Below are 15,425 nucleotides of genomic sequence, written 5' to 3'. Positions count from 1 at the left end.
TTTGCTCTCAGAGAAATTCTTAGGAAACCAAAGCTATAAAGTGCTCTCACCCAGGCGTGAAGTGATCGTTGGGGGCAAGATGTCATTGTGGGAAGCGTGTACTTCCTCGGATTATGGCTTGGCGGATTAGAAACCGGCAGATCAGTTCGAGGTTAGCCCTGATTAACTGCCCTGGGTGCTTCTGGGCCAGAGGAGGTGTTTGCTGGACTCAAACCAATACTCGTGGCAAGACTTCACTTGACAAAAAAATTAATTTTTATTTAAACCCAATCCGGGCTAATAAGGAAGCTACCAGGATGATCTGAAATGTTAACTAAATGGTGCCCGCAATCACGTCTGCCCAGAACCTTCTGCCCCCACGATTCTGTCTGCCCACATGCTTCTGTCCGTCAGCCTGGGCCTCCGGATCAGCTCTCGCCATGCCATTGGTTGGATTTCAGAAAGGGAGAAACCCACGATTTAAAGGGCTCCTTTTCCACCTGCCAGGCATCGTCCGCACGGTCCAACTTTCCTTTGGCAATATTTGGAAGAAGCTCCTGCTGGTACTCACGTATACACTGACAGGTCAAAGAAAAGAGTTTCCTAAACCGAATCTTGGTCATCTTCACAATTTCCAAAAGCGAAACTTGGGCTCTAGACTAGAGCAATACTGAGTCTGCGGGGTGCGGAGTTCCTGCCCAGGTCAGTAGCCACAGCCTGCCGGCGGGCGGAGACGGAGGCGGGGTCTAAGTCAGGCGTGGTCTGCCGTGGGAGAGAAGGAAAGGCTTTGCTCCACCCACTAAAAACCTTGCTTTGCTCCCAGCCAACCAAAAAGGTATATGCAAATAGAGACCCTGTCGTCCGGGTAACCACGATGCCCAGCAGCCAATGGAAACCAGCAAGTCGCGGCCCTGCTCCGTGATTGGGACTAAAGTGAGGGCATAGAGGCCCAATGGGCTGTGGGAACGGTCCTCGGCGGGTTGAGGGGCGGGGATATGCAAATATAGTTTGAAAAGCCGGCGGGAAATCCGAGTTTCGCGGGAGGACCTTGGCGCGTAAACCGTATCCCTTCATTCATTGTCAGCAGCAGCTTCCTGGAGCCATTTTTCAGCTGCCCGCCGCAGCACCCGGGCTGCCGCCACCGCCTCGCAATCCGTTGCATCGGCCGCCCCCGACGCCTCCATCTCCTCTCGGGGCCTGATATCCGTGCGGCCGGGACCCTCCTCTCTCCAGAGCCCCGATTATTTTTGGCCCTGGGGTCTGTGCGGTGCGGAAAAATTAAAAGAAAGAGAGAGAGGGGGCTCGGAAGCGCCGGGCGGAGAGGAGAGAAGGAGCAGAGACTTGGAAACTCCGACTGCAAATAATAAAGAAATTGAAAACAATACATTAATATACCGTAACACTAAAACGAGCAGGAACGAGAGATGAGAAAGGGGATCCAGCCCGGCCTGGAGCAGTACCTGGTGACCGCCGGGGGTGGGGAGGGGGCGGCTGTCGTTGCCGCCGCCGCTGCAGCCTCCATGGACAAAAGGGCACTGCTAGCCAGCCCCGGCTTCGCCGCCGCTGCCGCCGCCGCCCCGGGCGCATACATCCAGATCCTCACCACGAACACTTCCACCACCTCCTGTTCCTCCTCCCTCCAAAGCAGTGCCGTTGCCGCCGGCCCCCTCCTCCCCAGTGCCCCCGGCGCGGAGCAGACCGCCGGCAGCCTTCTCTACACCACGCCGCACGGACCGTCCAGCAGAGCCGGGCTGCTGCAGCAGCCACCAGCGCTGGGACGCGGCGGCAGCGGCGGCGGCGGCGGCCCTCCGGTAATACCTCCCTCCCCACCGTCCCCAGCCTGGGCGGGAGGTGGGCTCGCACAGCGCGGGGTGGTGGGCGCGCTGCGGGCAGCCCCGGGAGTGCGCCGGGCCGAGCATCGTGGGCCTCAGAGGCGGCTGCCACTCCAACGAAGGTTTATTGTTAAGACTTGTGCGCTCCCCCCAGCGCCAGGAGGGTCTGGGGGCTCGGCCAGCCGTGCGGGGCGGCGGGGATTGCCTTGGCGCGAACCACATCAAACACTCCAAAACTTTTCGCGGCCCACTCTTCTTTCCCTGCACTTTTCCCTACCCCCACTTTCCCTTCCCCTCCAACTCGAAGCTTCCTCTTTCTCGGGCGTAGGAAGGGGTCACGCCCCGGATGGAAAAGGGGTGGAGGAGGGAGTAGTGAACTGGGGAGTAGGGGGCTTTGGGGGGTGGAAACCTGGGAACTGTTTGGGTGTTAGCCCCGGTCGGCCTCTGAGACCAGTTGGCGGCCAGGGGTCCCTGAGGCGTGCTCGGAGTGCAGGGGCTTCGCTGGGCTGTCCTTGACACATTTTGGGAGCTGTAACTGGCGGCAACAAAGGGGCTGGAGGAGGTGGAGGGGCGTCGGGGTGGGGGAGGTAGAGCTAGGAGCCGGGTGCGGGCTGGGGCGTGGGCTGTCTGGGTCGGGGGCTATGGGCTGGCGCTCCGGCCTGGGTGCATTCTGGCGGTGGCAGCGGCGGCGCCCGCGTGGCCCGAGCGCCCAGGCCTTCCTCGCCGGGCCCCGGGCCTGCCCTTGACCCGCCTCTCCCCTTGCCCCTTCCTTCCCCGCCCTGTCCCCCTCCCCGCCCCCCGGCGACGGAGGGCGGGGGCAGCCGGGTTCCCGTCCCGCCGCCTGGGTCTGTCCCTCTCCCCGGGACCCGCCGGTGACGTTTCGCACACGTGCGCGGAGGACGCGCCTGTGACTGGGGAGGAGGCGGCGGCGGGAGGGGGCGCTGGAGGGGGAGAGGGGGGCACCCACTTCCTCCTGCTAGCCGGCTCCCTGGCCTGGGACCGTCCCGGCGCCCTCGCACCCGCCCCCGGCACCGCCACCCTCCCTCTCCTCTCCCCACCCCCCCACTAGCTCCCGCCCTCGCCCGGCGCCGCCGGTCTGTTCGGCCCTCTGGGCCCCCTCTCCAGCCGGCCCCCCCCATCTCCCCCCCGGAGCCAGGCTGGTTTCGGAAATGCCCTTACAGCAGCAGGTTAGTGACCCGGCCGGCTCGGGGGCCGCCGACGCCGCGGGGGCACCGGGTTCTGTTGGGGGCTGAAGCCGAGAGGGTAGGCGGTTGAGCGGGGTTTTGGAGTGGGAACGGGGGGTTGGGTGCTCGAGGGAAATGAGTAAGCAAGAAAAATCTAACTAAGTAAATGCCCCGGCCTGGGGTCCTAGGGACCTCGGGGTGGGAGTGACCGCCCCAGGGGGTGGGTAAGGTGTTTACTGATATTTTTTCCTGGGGACGGATGGATGGGCGATTGAAAACCGGAGGGGGCTTCTCGCCAATGGCCGAGTTAAGCTCTGTTTTCTGTCTTCTTTCCCTTGTGCTGGAGGGGGAGGGGGCGGGTCAGAGGGTAGGGTGTCCGTAGGATTCCCAGGCCACCCGCCACCCCCTCCTTTGTCCCTGTAATTTATAAAGCGCCTTTGAGAGATGATTTAGGTCAGTATGCGGCTTCGCTTTTTGTTGGTACTAGAAAGAAGTGTGGCCCGGAGGTCTCCCCCTTTCTCCTTTTCTCTCCTTCATTCCCTTCCTCCATGCCTCCTGGTCTTCACCCTCGTGGTGAGGTTTGGCCTCTACGAGGCTAGAACCGAACCAGACTCAGATAAATGGTTGCTTGATAATAGCAGGCGTGGACCTCACCTGGTCTCAGCTCCAAATGGGTTTATGTTTTGGAGAATCAAGATTTTGCCGGAGTCTTTAAGAAAGTCTTCTCATAGGCAACACTTTAGAGAATGGGATAGGTTTGGGGCTAATTAAAATTGTTATTTCCTCACTGTTCTCAGTTTCTCCCTGGGTTGGATCTTAACTGCTTTCCAGCCCCAGAAAGACTTGCTGGGCATGTGTGATGTAGTCATAGTCAAAGAAGCTCATCATTTTTTAGTGACTGGGGTCTGCCAGCAGGGGGGAAGCAGAGTACAGTACCTGCTTACACACACAGTATCCAGCGTGCTGCACTCGCAGCCACAAGAATATTCCATGCTTTTATTAGCATTAAATATTCTTACTGACTTGACCTGAACGTGTGTGGGCATATTTTAAGCATATTTGCCCCTACACAGTTCTGTTCCTATGTCATAAATTAAAACAACCAGATATTGACATACTTCTTGGATTAGATTCAGATTTATGGGGAGGGGGCTAGTTTTGATAATGGGAAATTGTGAGACCACCATATTTCTTTATTAAAGAAAATGGAGTGCTTGTTGAGCCAGGTCTCCAAGATTGTCTAGCCAAATTTATTATATGTAGTTAATTGTATTTAAGGTATAAAAAATTGCCCTTGCCACCTTCCAAGTTATTTCAAAACTTTATCCTCTTTGCCATGAAATTATTATTCTGGGAATAATAATCCGGGGATATATATCATTTTGAATTTATATACGTACAAAATTTTTTTGTTATTTTTACTTGTATCTGTATTCAGAAGCCTGTTCATATAAGATTGTCATGTATGCTGAATCATTGGTTAATCTATACTTTTAAAGAGCTATTTTTTCTGGGAGGGTTTAGGAAATTTATCTAGTCATTGCATATAAATTCCTAAGCACTGAATATAAAGTTTAATTTTTTTCTTGCCAAAATTATATTAGACTTCTGTTTAAGTCTTGCAATTTTGTTGATATTCTTTCCCTAAGCAGGACCAACAGAATGGGGATAGCTAAGTGATTGGCTGAGGAAAGAACGTCTAAGCACTTTGTGCGAAAGAAGAGGTTGAGAATTCTTCAGGTGGCCACAGTTGCAGACCCATCTGGTTCTGATTTGACATTCTGTCTCAAGAATATCTAAGAACTTAACCAGGAGCAAATTCTTCACCTTTTTTTTAATGGGAGAAAAATGAGTATTACCTTGCTTCCCATACAACCTCTAGCATTTACAAGTTGTATGTTCTTAGGCATGTAACTTCATCTCTCAAAATTTGGTTTCTTCTTATGTAAAATGGGGGCAATAACAATACTAACTTTAAGGTTCCTTGTGGTAATAAGAGTTTAATATGATAATGCTTGTAAAATACTTAGCACAATGCCCAATAAAATTAGTATTTAGGGGGCGGTGCCTGTGGCTCAGTGAGCAGGGCACCGGCCCCATATACTGAGGGTGGCGGGTTCAAACCCAGCCCCGGCCAAACTGCAACAAAAAAAAAATAGCCGGGCGTTGTGGCGGGCACCTGTAGTCCCAGCTACTTGGGAGGCTGGGGCAGGAGAATCACCTAAGCCCAGGAGTTGGAGGTTGCTGTGAGCTATGTGACGCCACGGTACTCTACCAAGGGCAATAAAGTGAAACTCTGTCTCTACAAAAAAAAAAAAATTAGTATTTAGGGGCGGCGCCTGTGGCTCAGTGGGTAGGGCACTGGCCCCATATAGTGAGGGTGGCGGGTTCAAACCCAGCCTCGGCCAAACTGCAACAAAAAAATAGCCAGTCGTGGCGGGCACCTGTAGTCCCAGCTACTCAGGAGGCTGAGGCAAGAGAATCGCCTATGTCCAGAAGTTGGAGGTTGCTGTGAGCTGTGTAATACCACAGCACTCTACCAAGGGCAATAGAGTGAGACTCTGTCTCTACAAAAAAAAAATTAGTATTCAGAAATATTTTTTCTAACTTAGAGAAGTACTATAAGACTACATGCACTCTGTCCCTTTGTTTACATACATGAGCAGAATGGTTAAAAGTTTCTAAAGAGATATGTAATTAATTGTTTATACCTGATTAATTTGGGTTTTAAAAGGTATAAAACATAGCCATCCTAGCATATGGGCAAAATAGGGACATGTGTGTATAGAACTGATGGTGTTGAACTGCCTGAGCATGTGCTTTGAATTGTGACAAATTTAGGTCACATCCTCCCCAGTCTTTTGCCTGAATTCCACTCCTCCCATGATTCCAGGGACCTGCCAACTTTTGGGTGCAGTTTATGCTTAGTGGCTTTTACTAGAGCTGAACTCAACCTTCACCATGCTAGAGACGTACACTAGATGAATTCAGTTTTACTTGGTGAACTGTTGGGAATGTATTATCTCCAAAAAAAACTGTAGTCAGACTGAAGTGCTGTTCACTGGGGCAGTCAGTTTCATCATTTTCTGCCTCTTCATTCTAAAAAGAAGCTAAAAGTATTCTTCTAAAAAAATTGGGATCTGTTAATGCAAGAGACCATAGCCTGTCGCAGTCATAGTGAGCTACTGATTACACTTTGGGAAAGAACTCTCAATGCTTGAAGTTTTCATCTAAGAGTGAAGGAACCACAGGTGCTATTTCAGCAGGGTCTCTTTTCCTGTACAAGTATAAAAGAAGAAAAGTGCTGGGTTCCTGTGGTTCTGTACTCAATAATCTTGCTTCTGCTGAGATATATGGTTGATGCCAAGTTTAAGCTGAGAGAATTTTTAGTCACTACATACCCCAAAATGGAAGTTTTAATATAACGCAATGCCCAGACTTGGGCAGTACAAATAGCTCCACTATAATCAGTACCAAGGGCGCCACTCTAATCATCCTTTGAAACAAAGCACCCTTAAATGTGGCACTGAGCTGAAGAACCCAAGTTTGTGAACAGGAAAGGATTTTTTCTCTATAAATCACCACCTTGTGTAATACTTGGAAGAGTAGATTCTGAGATTAATGTTATGCTGTGTAAAGCTAACTTGAAAACAGAAAATAATACTCCAAGCTTAGACATGAATAAATAACACCTGGAGATTGAAGCGGGGTGGGGGGGGCAAAAGCTTTTATTGGGATTTCTCAGATGCAAAGCAATGGTTTCCTTTCCTCTTCTATCTTTATTGCCATCTGCAAAGTTATGCCGTTTACACCTTTTACCTTTTTCTGAAGGACTTGGACCCATTTGGCAAATAACTTCAAATATTCATAGTTAATGTTCAGGCTAGTTTTCTAGCTTAAGCTGATTTACAAATACTCCATTTATATGACCACTGTATATCTACTTTCCCAAGCTAACCAATTCTCATTCCCTTTGAACCATCTACTTTCTACTAACATTTTTAAGTAGGATGAGTGAAAATCGGTTGCCTATGCTCATCAAGTCAAGTCTCTCATAGATTCTCATGAAACTACTTGTGCAGATAGTGCAAGGTAAGAAGGTAGGTTTCATTTCTTGCCAGATTCTGTTTCACTTTGTTTTTCAAAGAGGGGAACTTTAATTCTTTGAAGTACTAAGTATGCGGTTTAATGCATATTTTCATGCTTGTTAGCAGCTTAAAAATAGTGTTTCTGGGATGTATTTGTAATTGCTAAAAAGCATTTCTTCTGCTTATCATTGTTCATGGAACCAAAGGAAGATAACTGGGAATACAGTAAATACAGGAAAACCACTAATGATATCTCCTTCCTCCTACCCTGATCCTCTCTTTGGATTCAAAAAGTGACTTGGAAAAATGTATCTTGCACAAAGAAAAGTTATACAACACCAGGTACAAAAAAAAAGCAACAAATGAGTTCGGGAGGGGGGGTTGGAACTTTAGAGTGTGGGAGTGGGGATCATTATAGAAGGACAACACACCTACCTATTATTTCAATAAGAAGGAAATTGGTTTACTTTCTGTTCACACATTTGCTTCAAACACTTACCTGTAAAAGCAATGTGTTTTGGAACTGCAAGAATATATATTACAAGAATGCATTCTCAGTCTGTCCCCAACTTTAATGGGGGCGGGGGGTGTTAGTCTTGTGGCTATCACAATTGTCTACACTATAACTTTGAAGGAGAAATGATAAAGCCATCTGGTTGGCGGTTTGTATCATAAAGCCTCCGTGCACTTTGCTTTGCTCGAGAACTTTCAGCAACACAGACCCCCATTTAGCTTTGTAAACTAAGGCAAAGATTTCCTCAAGGTTGACAGCAGTGAGAAGAGTGGATGGAATAGGGAGGGAAAAAAAATAATTGATGTTAGTCTGCTATTACTATAGCCCAATGGGGGCCATTATTTGTACGTTTCAGGCAACATTCTTCTAACTTGACAGTACTTTGGGTTAGCATAGGCAATAATTGATATTTACAGTGGTGTTGGAATCATAACATTTGAGAGCTGTAAAGCAATTAAGGCCCAGTGCTGTTAAATTACTTTCCGGAGATCACTGGTCTTTCTTTGCTCGTGGCAAAACCAGAACTGAAGCTGGAGACTCTCAAATTCTTAGAAGAATTCTCACTCACAAGAGAAGGTTAACTATGTCCCATGAGCCATCTGTGCGAAACTTGGGATGTATAGAATACACTTTAGGTTTGTTTTAGAAGCAGTTACAATTTTTTAAAAATGTACACATAAATGTCCTTTGAACAGTTATTTGGCTGTGGTATAAGTTATTACCAAAGATACAGAAATAAGGCTACTTTAGAGTTAAATGAAAGGGAATTAAAAAAATGAAAGAATGACTCTTGAAAATGTGATGTAGTATTTTTAAAGCTTTATATTTGCAATTGTTTTGTGTGTGTGGTTATGATATTTCTGGTTCCCAAAAAGTGAACAATTCACAGAACAGAATCTAAAAAGATTTTTGAAACTTTCTTGGAGAGAAGGACACAGTGCAGCTCTGATATTGGGGGTTTAATCCTGGTCTATCCACATGCCGAGCGCCTGTCCTGGTTTTCAGATGTCCCTAGGCCCTTGCCCAGTGACACTGAGCAAGGTGCTCTTCCTCTGTGGCTGGCTCCAGGAAAATTTTGGTTTAACAAAGTGGCTGTCAGTTAACTCTTTCAGAGGAAGTTATCATCACCTAAAAGCCAGAAGTAATTTCCTTAAAATGCCTTCTTTCACTTGTTGAACTGAGAAAGCTTAAAAATAGAACTGCTTCAAGCCCTGAAGCCTGAAAGTGAAACATAATCCAACATGGCTGAGGTTCACTGACTCATTAGGGGCAGGGATACATGGCTTACCTATAATCCACAAACCAGAAAGGTGTTCTGTGTGGCTATGGCCTAACAGCCAGTGAGCACGGAGAGTGTAGTTATCTGTGAAGCTGATTTCCTCTGGAAGATTGTTTGGCAAGTGGAGTCCATCTTAGGGAGTGAAGAAGTTGAATGCTTTGGTCCTCCCAGGCAGGTGCCCTTGACTGACTACAGAGAATGCCTTCTCTCTGCTAGTTTTCATGATCCCAAAGTGGACGCTGGACCTTGAGAATCATGTGCAGTTAACCCAGCCTGTAGATTTCACTCCACTCAGCCCTTCCTCACTTCTGATACTTCGTGGCTTCAGGAGTATGTAACCGGAGCAGCAGCAGTGTCTCTGAGGCCCACACCATACTCTCTGAGCCTTCCTGCATCTGGAAACTTCTTGGAGAGAAAGAGGCTCATGTGTATATGTATAACCTGCACTACCCTCTTCCCCTCCAAAAAATGCAAAGAGGGGCAGCTGTGTGTGAGGTCAAATGACTGAACCTGAGCCAGAGCACCTGGGTTCTGGTCCTGGCTCCACTATGATCTGTGTGATTTGAGCCAAAGGCTAAACCTCTATGTCCTCATTTCTTCATCTGTAACATGGGGAAACTAATAATACCTATCTCTACCTTACGGATCCTCATGGGGGTGGGACGTGAAATGAAGTTCATTTGTATTTTATAAGGTGCTTCCAGTGCTGGGTGTGTAAGTAGGGTTATGTGAGCATTAGATAGAACGTGGTAGAATCACTCTGCAGCTGTGGGGTTTTATTGTTTGATTTTTCTTTTTCTTTTCTTTTTTTTTTGAGACAGTGTCTCTTGCTCTAGGTAGGTAGAGTGCAATGGTATGATCATAGCTCACTGCAGGCTCAGACTCCTGGGCACCACACTGGGTTAATTTTTCTATTTTTACTAGAGACAGGGTCTCACTCCCCCGGCCTCAAGTGATCTTCCTGCCTCAGCCTCCCAAAATGCTAATGTTGCAGGTACAAACCACTTCACCTGCTGATTTATTTTCTTAACTACCCCTTAGTGTTTATTTCAACCCAGTGGCACCTGTCTGAAAGCAGTGGTGCTGGGTAGGAATGAGCCATGGGATGGCACATGCCTAGTGCAGCCTTTAGGGTCTAGGGTCTTTGTATTTGTTTACAAGCTGTCTATTGACTTGGGAGAAAGAACAGAAAAATAAGCTTATTATATTAGTACTATTGATAGTAATATTGTCACAAATAAAACCTTTATTTCTGTGAGTAAATGTGCTAGTAAACTGGCACTGTTAGCACAAATTGCACTATTAACATAATTTCAGTACAATAAACTATGGCTTAAGTCTGGATGGCAGAAATCAGGGTGTCTGAGACTTCGTGGCCCTGGCCAACATGTGCATATGGAGCAGGGCAGGGGCCTGTCTTCCTCTGTCCCCTTCTCATCTCCCTGTCACCCCTCTTTTAAAAATGTTCTATCTCCTCCTTCCCCTTCCCTGTCCTTCTGCCAGACTTTTAGAAGAATGCAGACTTGCAACCTTTGGTGCTTGCTTCCTGCACTTATCAAATTAATTACAACTTTTTTCCAGCATGGAGCAATGGCGAAATCTCGCCTTTCCTGCCTCGCTTCCTCCCCACTCGGATGCTGACATGGCAGTGTTTCTGATGGCTACAGGTTTCCCTCGAGTGCATCTGCTCCCTTGCACCCTTCTTCCTTTTGCTGCCTACTGGCTGGTATATACCCACATGAGAGGAAAGTTCCTGACAGCCTTCCCTGAGCCTCTGGGGCTGGGACCCCCCCAACCCTCAGGTCACTGCATCTTTCCTGTGGCTCTTGGTCTGGTCATATCCTAATCTTTCAGGCAATTGTCTTATTCCTCCACACCTGTAAGCGCTGAGAAATCAGTCTGGCTTTAGCATCATAGGGTGCCTGCAGTATCTTCCACATTGTAGGCTGACAGGCATTTTCATTAGGCGCCTACAATCTGCTTGGTGCCCCATTAGTCCCCGTGGGGGTGCAAAGGAAGTATGAGGTGTGATCCGCCCACTCTCAAGTTTATAGTCTGTTTAGGGAGACAAGTCGATCTGCAAGCAAGACTCAACAGGTGTCAGGAAGAAAACAAGACTCATCTAGTCCTTGGTTTGATGGATGTGGGCAGGGAGTACCTAGAGGAGCAGGTGAGAGTCCCTGGACTCCAGAGGGCTGTAGGAATCTGTGGTTGTCAAGTCTTGGAGTACATCAGGGTGCACATTTGAATCTACTGCGGTGCTTTTTTAAATATATTGATTCAGGAGCCCCATCCATACTAGAATCTCTAGGGGTGGGATTGAGACATGGTTTTGTTTTTGTTTTCTTGATGTTCCCAAATGATTGTAACGTGCTCTTTCAGTTGGAACCACTGAGCTATTGGAGAGGGAAGGCTGGGGCAGCTGTTCCTGGCTGGGGAATCCCAAGCCAAAGGTAGGGAGGCAGGGAGGTTAGTGTGAGGAGGGACCAGTTAGACTAGAGTCATTAAGGGGGAATAACAGGACCAAGCGTTGGATGTGTTGGTGGAATTGGTCTAGAATTGGAGTTGTCCTCCTACGATGGCCAAGCAGAGAGTAAATTGGGGGTGAAGGGGTGAGCGGGTGGGGGTTGTGTTTGAACAACACATGGGGCCATGGGACCCTGCCCCAGGCAGTGGCTGCCAGAGGAGGAGGCAGGGCCCTATGGGTTGCCAGATCTTCATTCTTCTCAAAATGCCAGAAATCTACCAGTTTTAAAATGTTGGCTCAATTAAAAAGGAAAATGTGCAGGCCAAACAAAATAGGTCTCTAGGCCAGATTTGGCTTAAGGGCTGCCACTCCGCGGTCTCTGGTCTGTGGGATAATAATAGCTAGTGTTTATCGAGTGCCCACGTGTATCAAGGGCACTAAACTAAGTGCTTTACTCGCATTTGCACATTATCCACATAACCTATGAAGTGGGTATTAGCATCCTTGTTTTACACAGGAGGAAACTGGGATTAAAGAGGTTGGCTCGGGGCTCCTCACAAGCGGGGCAACTGAAATTAAACCCAAGGAACCTGGTTTCCAAATCTCAGCTTATTTCTACGTTTTATCCTATGGTCTCAGGCATTGCATGAACTAGTAAGAACCCAAGATATCTGTCAAAAAGAAATAATTCTGTATTTTCCACATTTACTACTAATAATAATTGCCTGTAGCACCTGTTCCAGATGTAGATTTCCAGGCTCCATCCTTAGCCTCCTCTATCAGAGAAGCACCAAGATCTTCTGAAATATTTGGGAGGCACGGCTGTCGGTGGTTGAGCACAGGTGAATGTTCTGGAAGCTAGATAGTCCAGGTGAAGGCAGGAGCCTTCTGCAGGGTAACTGTACCTTATGCTTACCTCAACTCTTCCTTAGTTGAAGAGAGCAGGCCTGCAGGTCACAGGGACCCAGGCCTCCTGCCCATTCTGATGGTACCAACTTAATGGATTTTCAGGTCATTGCCAAGGCAAATCATACGAAAGTCACCTGAAACTTGAAGGGACAGAAACAAGAAGAGGTTCCCAAGTGGTTGAGAATCTTAAGCTCAGGAGGTCAAAGTGGGCACGGTTGCTGTTTTTCTAGGCACCAACACCAGCTAGGTACTTGCCTTAAGCGTTCACCTTGTATTGGGGGAGGAGGGCTTGCCTGGGATGGGTAACCAAGTGGAAGAAGCTGGAACTTGAATGAGACTAGAACCAGGACACACCATAAAGAGTATGAGATCAGACAATTAAGTTTGTGGACTCATCCTAGAAAAAGTGCTACATATGTAATTGCTAAATATTATTATAGTGGCCGGGTGGCCAGGGGCTGTACTTTGAAGGTGCCCATAGAGATAATCAGCAATGAGGTATGTTGCACTTTTTCTAGGATGAGTTTGCAAACTTGGTTGTCTGACCTCGTATAGGTGCCATGGACTTGCTGAGTCTGGAAGCAGGATGGCAACAGTGACAGTGTGAAAGGCAGGTGGAATAAGGGACAGGTTAAGGGAGGAAGAAGTCTAAGACCTTTGACTCCCTAGTGGTTCAGCTTCTGGGGCTGAGAGAAGGGGTGAGGCAGAGCTTCTGTCTGGGCATGCGCCATGTGGAGAGAATGGTTAGTTAGAATGACTGGTTGTGAATGACACCATGAGCCACCTAGCTTCTGGGGGTGCTGAAGCTGAGCACTGAAAATGTGACTTCGGCAGAAAGGGTTATAATGGCAGTCCTGATGAACAACAGCAGCCAACTGGTCTCCTTAGCTTACAAAAAAAAAATGTGGTACCATAAAACCCTCCATCATTTTCACTTCTCCCTCTAAAATATGAAAACGAGACAAATTCATCAGGTTGATTTTTGGGGATCGATACTGTCAGGGCTCCTAGAGACGAGCCATCAGATGTTATTTATTACACGCTTTACCAGGTCTGCGCCTGGCTCCTAGGTGCTTTGTGAAAGCCCACAGTTTGCAACCTCTGAAAGCAGAGTCAGCTGGAGAGGGTTGTGCATAAAGAAAAGACATCCTGAACTGAGAAGGCTCTTTTTACCATTATTTCCTATGCTTTCTGATTTTGCTAATTAAAATTAAAAAACCTCAGATTTATTTTCTTAAGCTCTAGTATATTAAAGTTTAAAAATGAGTCTTTGAGTACTCTGGAGGGAAGAGCCAGGTAAATTCTAAACACCTATAACTGATTTTTAAATATGTAACTTGTGTTTAAGCATATTTGCAGCACTATTTAAATTGATTTTGTTGCAAATTAGGTAGCAAAACTTGTGACAGTCACACTAGTATGCTGTTTTCCTTGTTAGCACCTGAGATACCCTAATTCTGGGAATGTTCTCTAAGAGGCAAAGTTTTCGATCCTGACAGCCTGTGTGTAACAATATGGTGTGGAAGGCTGATGAACTTGAAGATGTAGCTCCAGGAACATGCTTTTCTACCTACCAGTGTGTGACGTTTTGCAAATTATATCCATGAGCTATTACGTAAAAGAGCGATCCCTCCACTGGTTGGAAGGATTAAATGTGATAGTGTGACTTCGGGTTCCTCCGTGTCTCCACCCCCATGGCAGGATCTTGCAGTGTTGGTTGAATCCTAACTCTCAGCATTCTTACCTCCTTCAGGGAAAACAAACTGGACAAGCACTTAGTAACATCTACTTTGTGCAGAGTGCAGTTCCCAGTACTCTGGGGGCTTCTGAGGTGACTGAGGTGTCCCCTGGCCCTCAGGAATTCATTGGGAGACAGGGGACATGAAACATGTTCTTCAGTAAACTAAGATATGGCAGAAGGCACTTAAGACCAGAGGTGAATATCAGTGAAGTTTCTGAGACATCCAAGCTGGCTGGAGGAGACCAAGAAGGCTTTAAGAAGCCTTTTTGCTAAAATCGTTTTTGATACTGATTTTATTTTATTTTTTTTTTTGGTACGATATTTATCTTAGGAAGTTTTAAACCAGAACAGTGTTTCAACACCCTTGACATTTTGGCCAGATACTTCTTTGTGATGAGGTCTGTCCTGGGTATTGTCACATGTTCAGCAGCGTCCCTGGCCTCCAACTACTTACATACTAGTAACACCCCCCAGTTCTGTGACAGTCAAAATTGTTTCCAGACACTGCTGATGTCCCCTGGAAGCAGAGTCACCCCTATTTGAGAAGCACTGAACTAAACCCTGAAGAAAGGGCAGAAACAGGGAATCATGTGTATATCTTCTATATATAGTACATATTTTTTTTTTTGTAGAGACAGAGTCTCACTTTATGGCCCTCAGTAGAGTGCGGTGGCCTCACACAGCTCACAGCAACCTCCAACTCCTGGGCTTAAGTGATTCTCTTGCCTCAGCCTCCCGAGTAGCTGGGACTACAGGCGCCCACCACAACGCCCGGCTATTTTTTGTTGTTGTTGCAGTTTGGCTGGGGCTGGGTTTGAACCCACCACCCTCGGTATATGGGGCCTGCACCCTGCTTACTGAGCCACAGGCGCCGCCCTATATAGTACATATTTAAATTTTAAATATGTAAACTTGTAAAGCAGTTGATTTCTCATAACTAGATTTTAGCTTTGGAATGCCCTACCGTCCCAGGGAACCCAGCATTGGGAATCACTGCTCCGCCGTGCTCTGTGTAGTCAACTGAAGCCCTGTCTTATGACCAGACACAGTGATTAGCTACTAGAGGCTTCTCTATAACTTTAGAAGAAAAGATCAAAGTCTGCAGGTCAGGGAAGGAAGTTTTGCATTGATCATTGACTCAACACGGTAATTAAGAGAGACCTTCCATTCAGGATCAACTTCTCATGGTGGTTTTTAATCTCAGCTTCACCATTTTGTAGCGTAGATGATCTGGGTACATGACTTTTGCTCTAAACCCTGTTTCCTCATGTGTTAAACGAAGAAAATCCCAGTTCCTACCTCATAGGGTTGTTGTGAAGACTGAATAATGCAATAAAGCGTGTAAAGTGCTAGCTTCAGTACTGGCCACGTGCTGAACGTGTGGCCTTCATCGTCTGTATCGGTGATTGTTATTGTTAAGCTTCCCTCTGGG

General features: G+C 47.3%; 1 protein-coding gene across 3 annotated transcripts in view; it reads left to right on the top strand.

Moving 5' to 3' along the window:
* Positions 1-248: 248 nt before the first annotated feature.
* E2F3 (E2F transcription factor 3) overlaps positions 249-15,425 on the top strand; it is a 93,314-nt gene continuing 78,137 nt past the window's right edge. For 2 of the 3 annotated variants that reach the window (XM_053601910.1, XM_053601909.1), the window contains exon 1: positions 249-1,790. In XM_053601910.1, coding sequence (XP_053457885.1) covers positions 1,404-1,790 — 387 coding nt within the window. In that variant the 5' untranslated portion in view covers positions 249-1,403. Of the gene's footprint in view, positions 1,791-2,776; positions 2,999-15,425 lie in introns of those variants that run through there. The other variant, XM_053601911.1, reaches the window with a different exon arrangement.

Source organism: Nycticebus coucang, chromosome 9 (assembly GCF_027406575.1).
Source record: "Nycticebus coucang isolate mNycCou1 chromosome 9, mNycCou1.pri, whole genome shotgun sequence".
NCBI lineage: Eukaryota > Metazoa > Chordata > Mammalia > Primates > Lorisidae > Nycticebus > Nycticebus coucang.
Note: the sequence above shows the minus strand (reverse complement) of the source record. Positions and strands in the feature narration are given on the sequence as shown.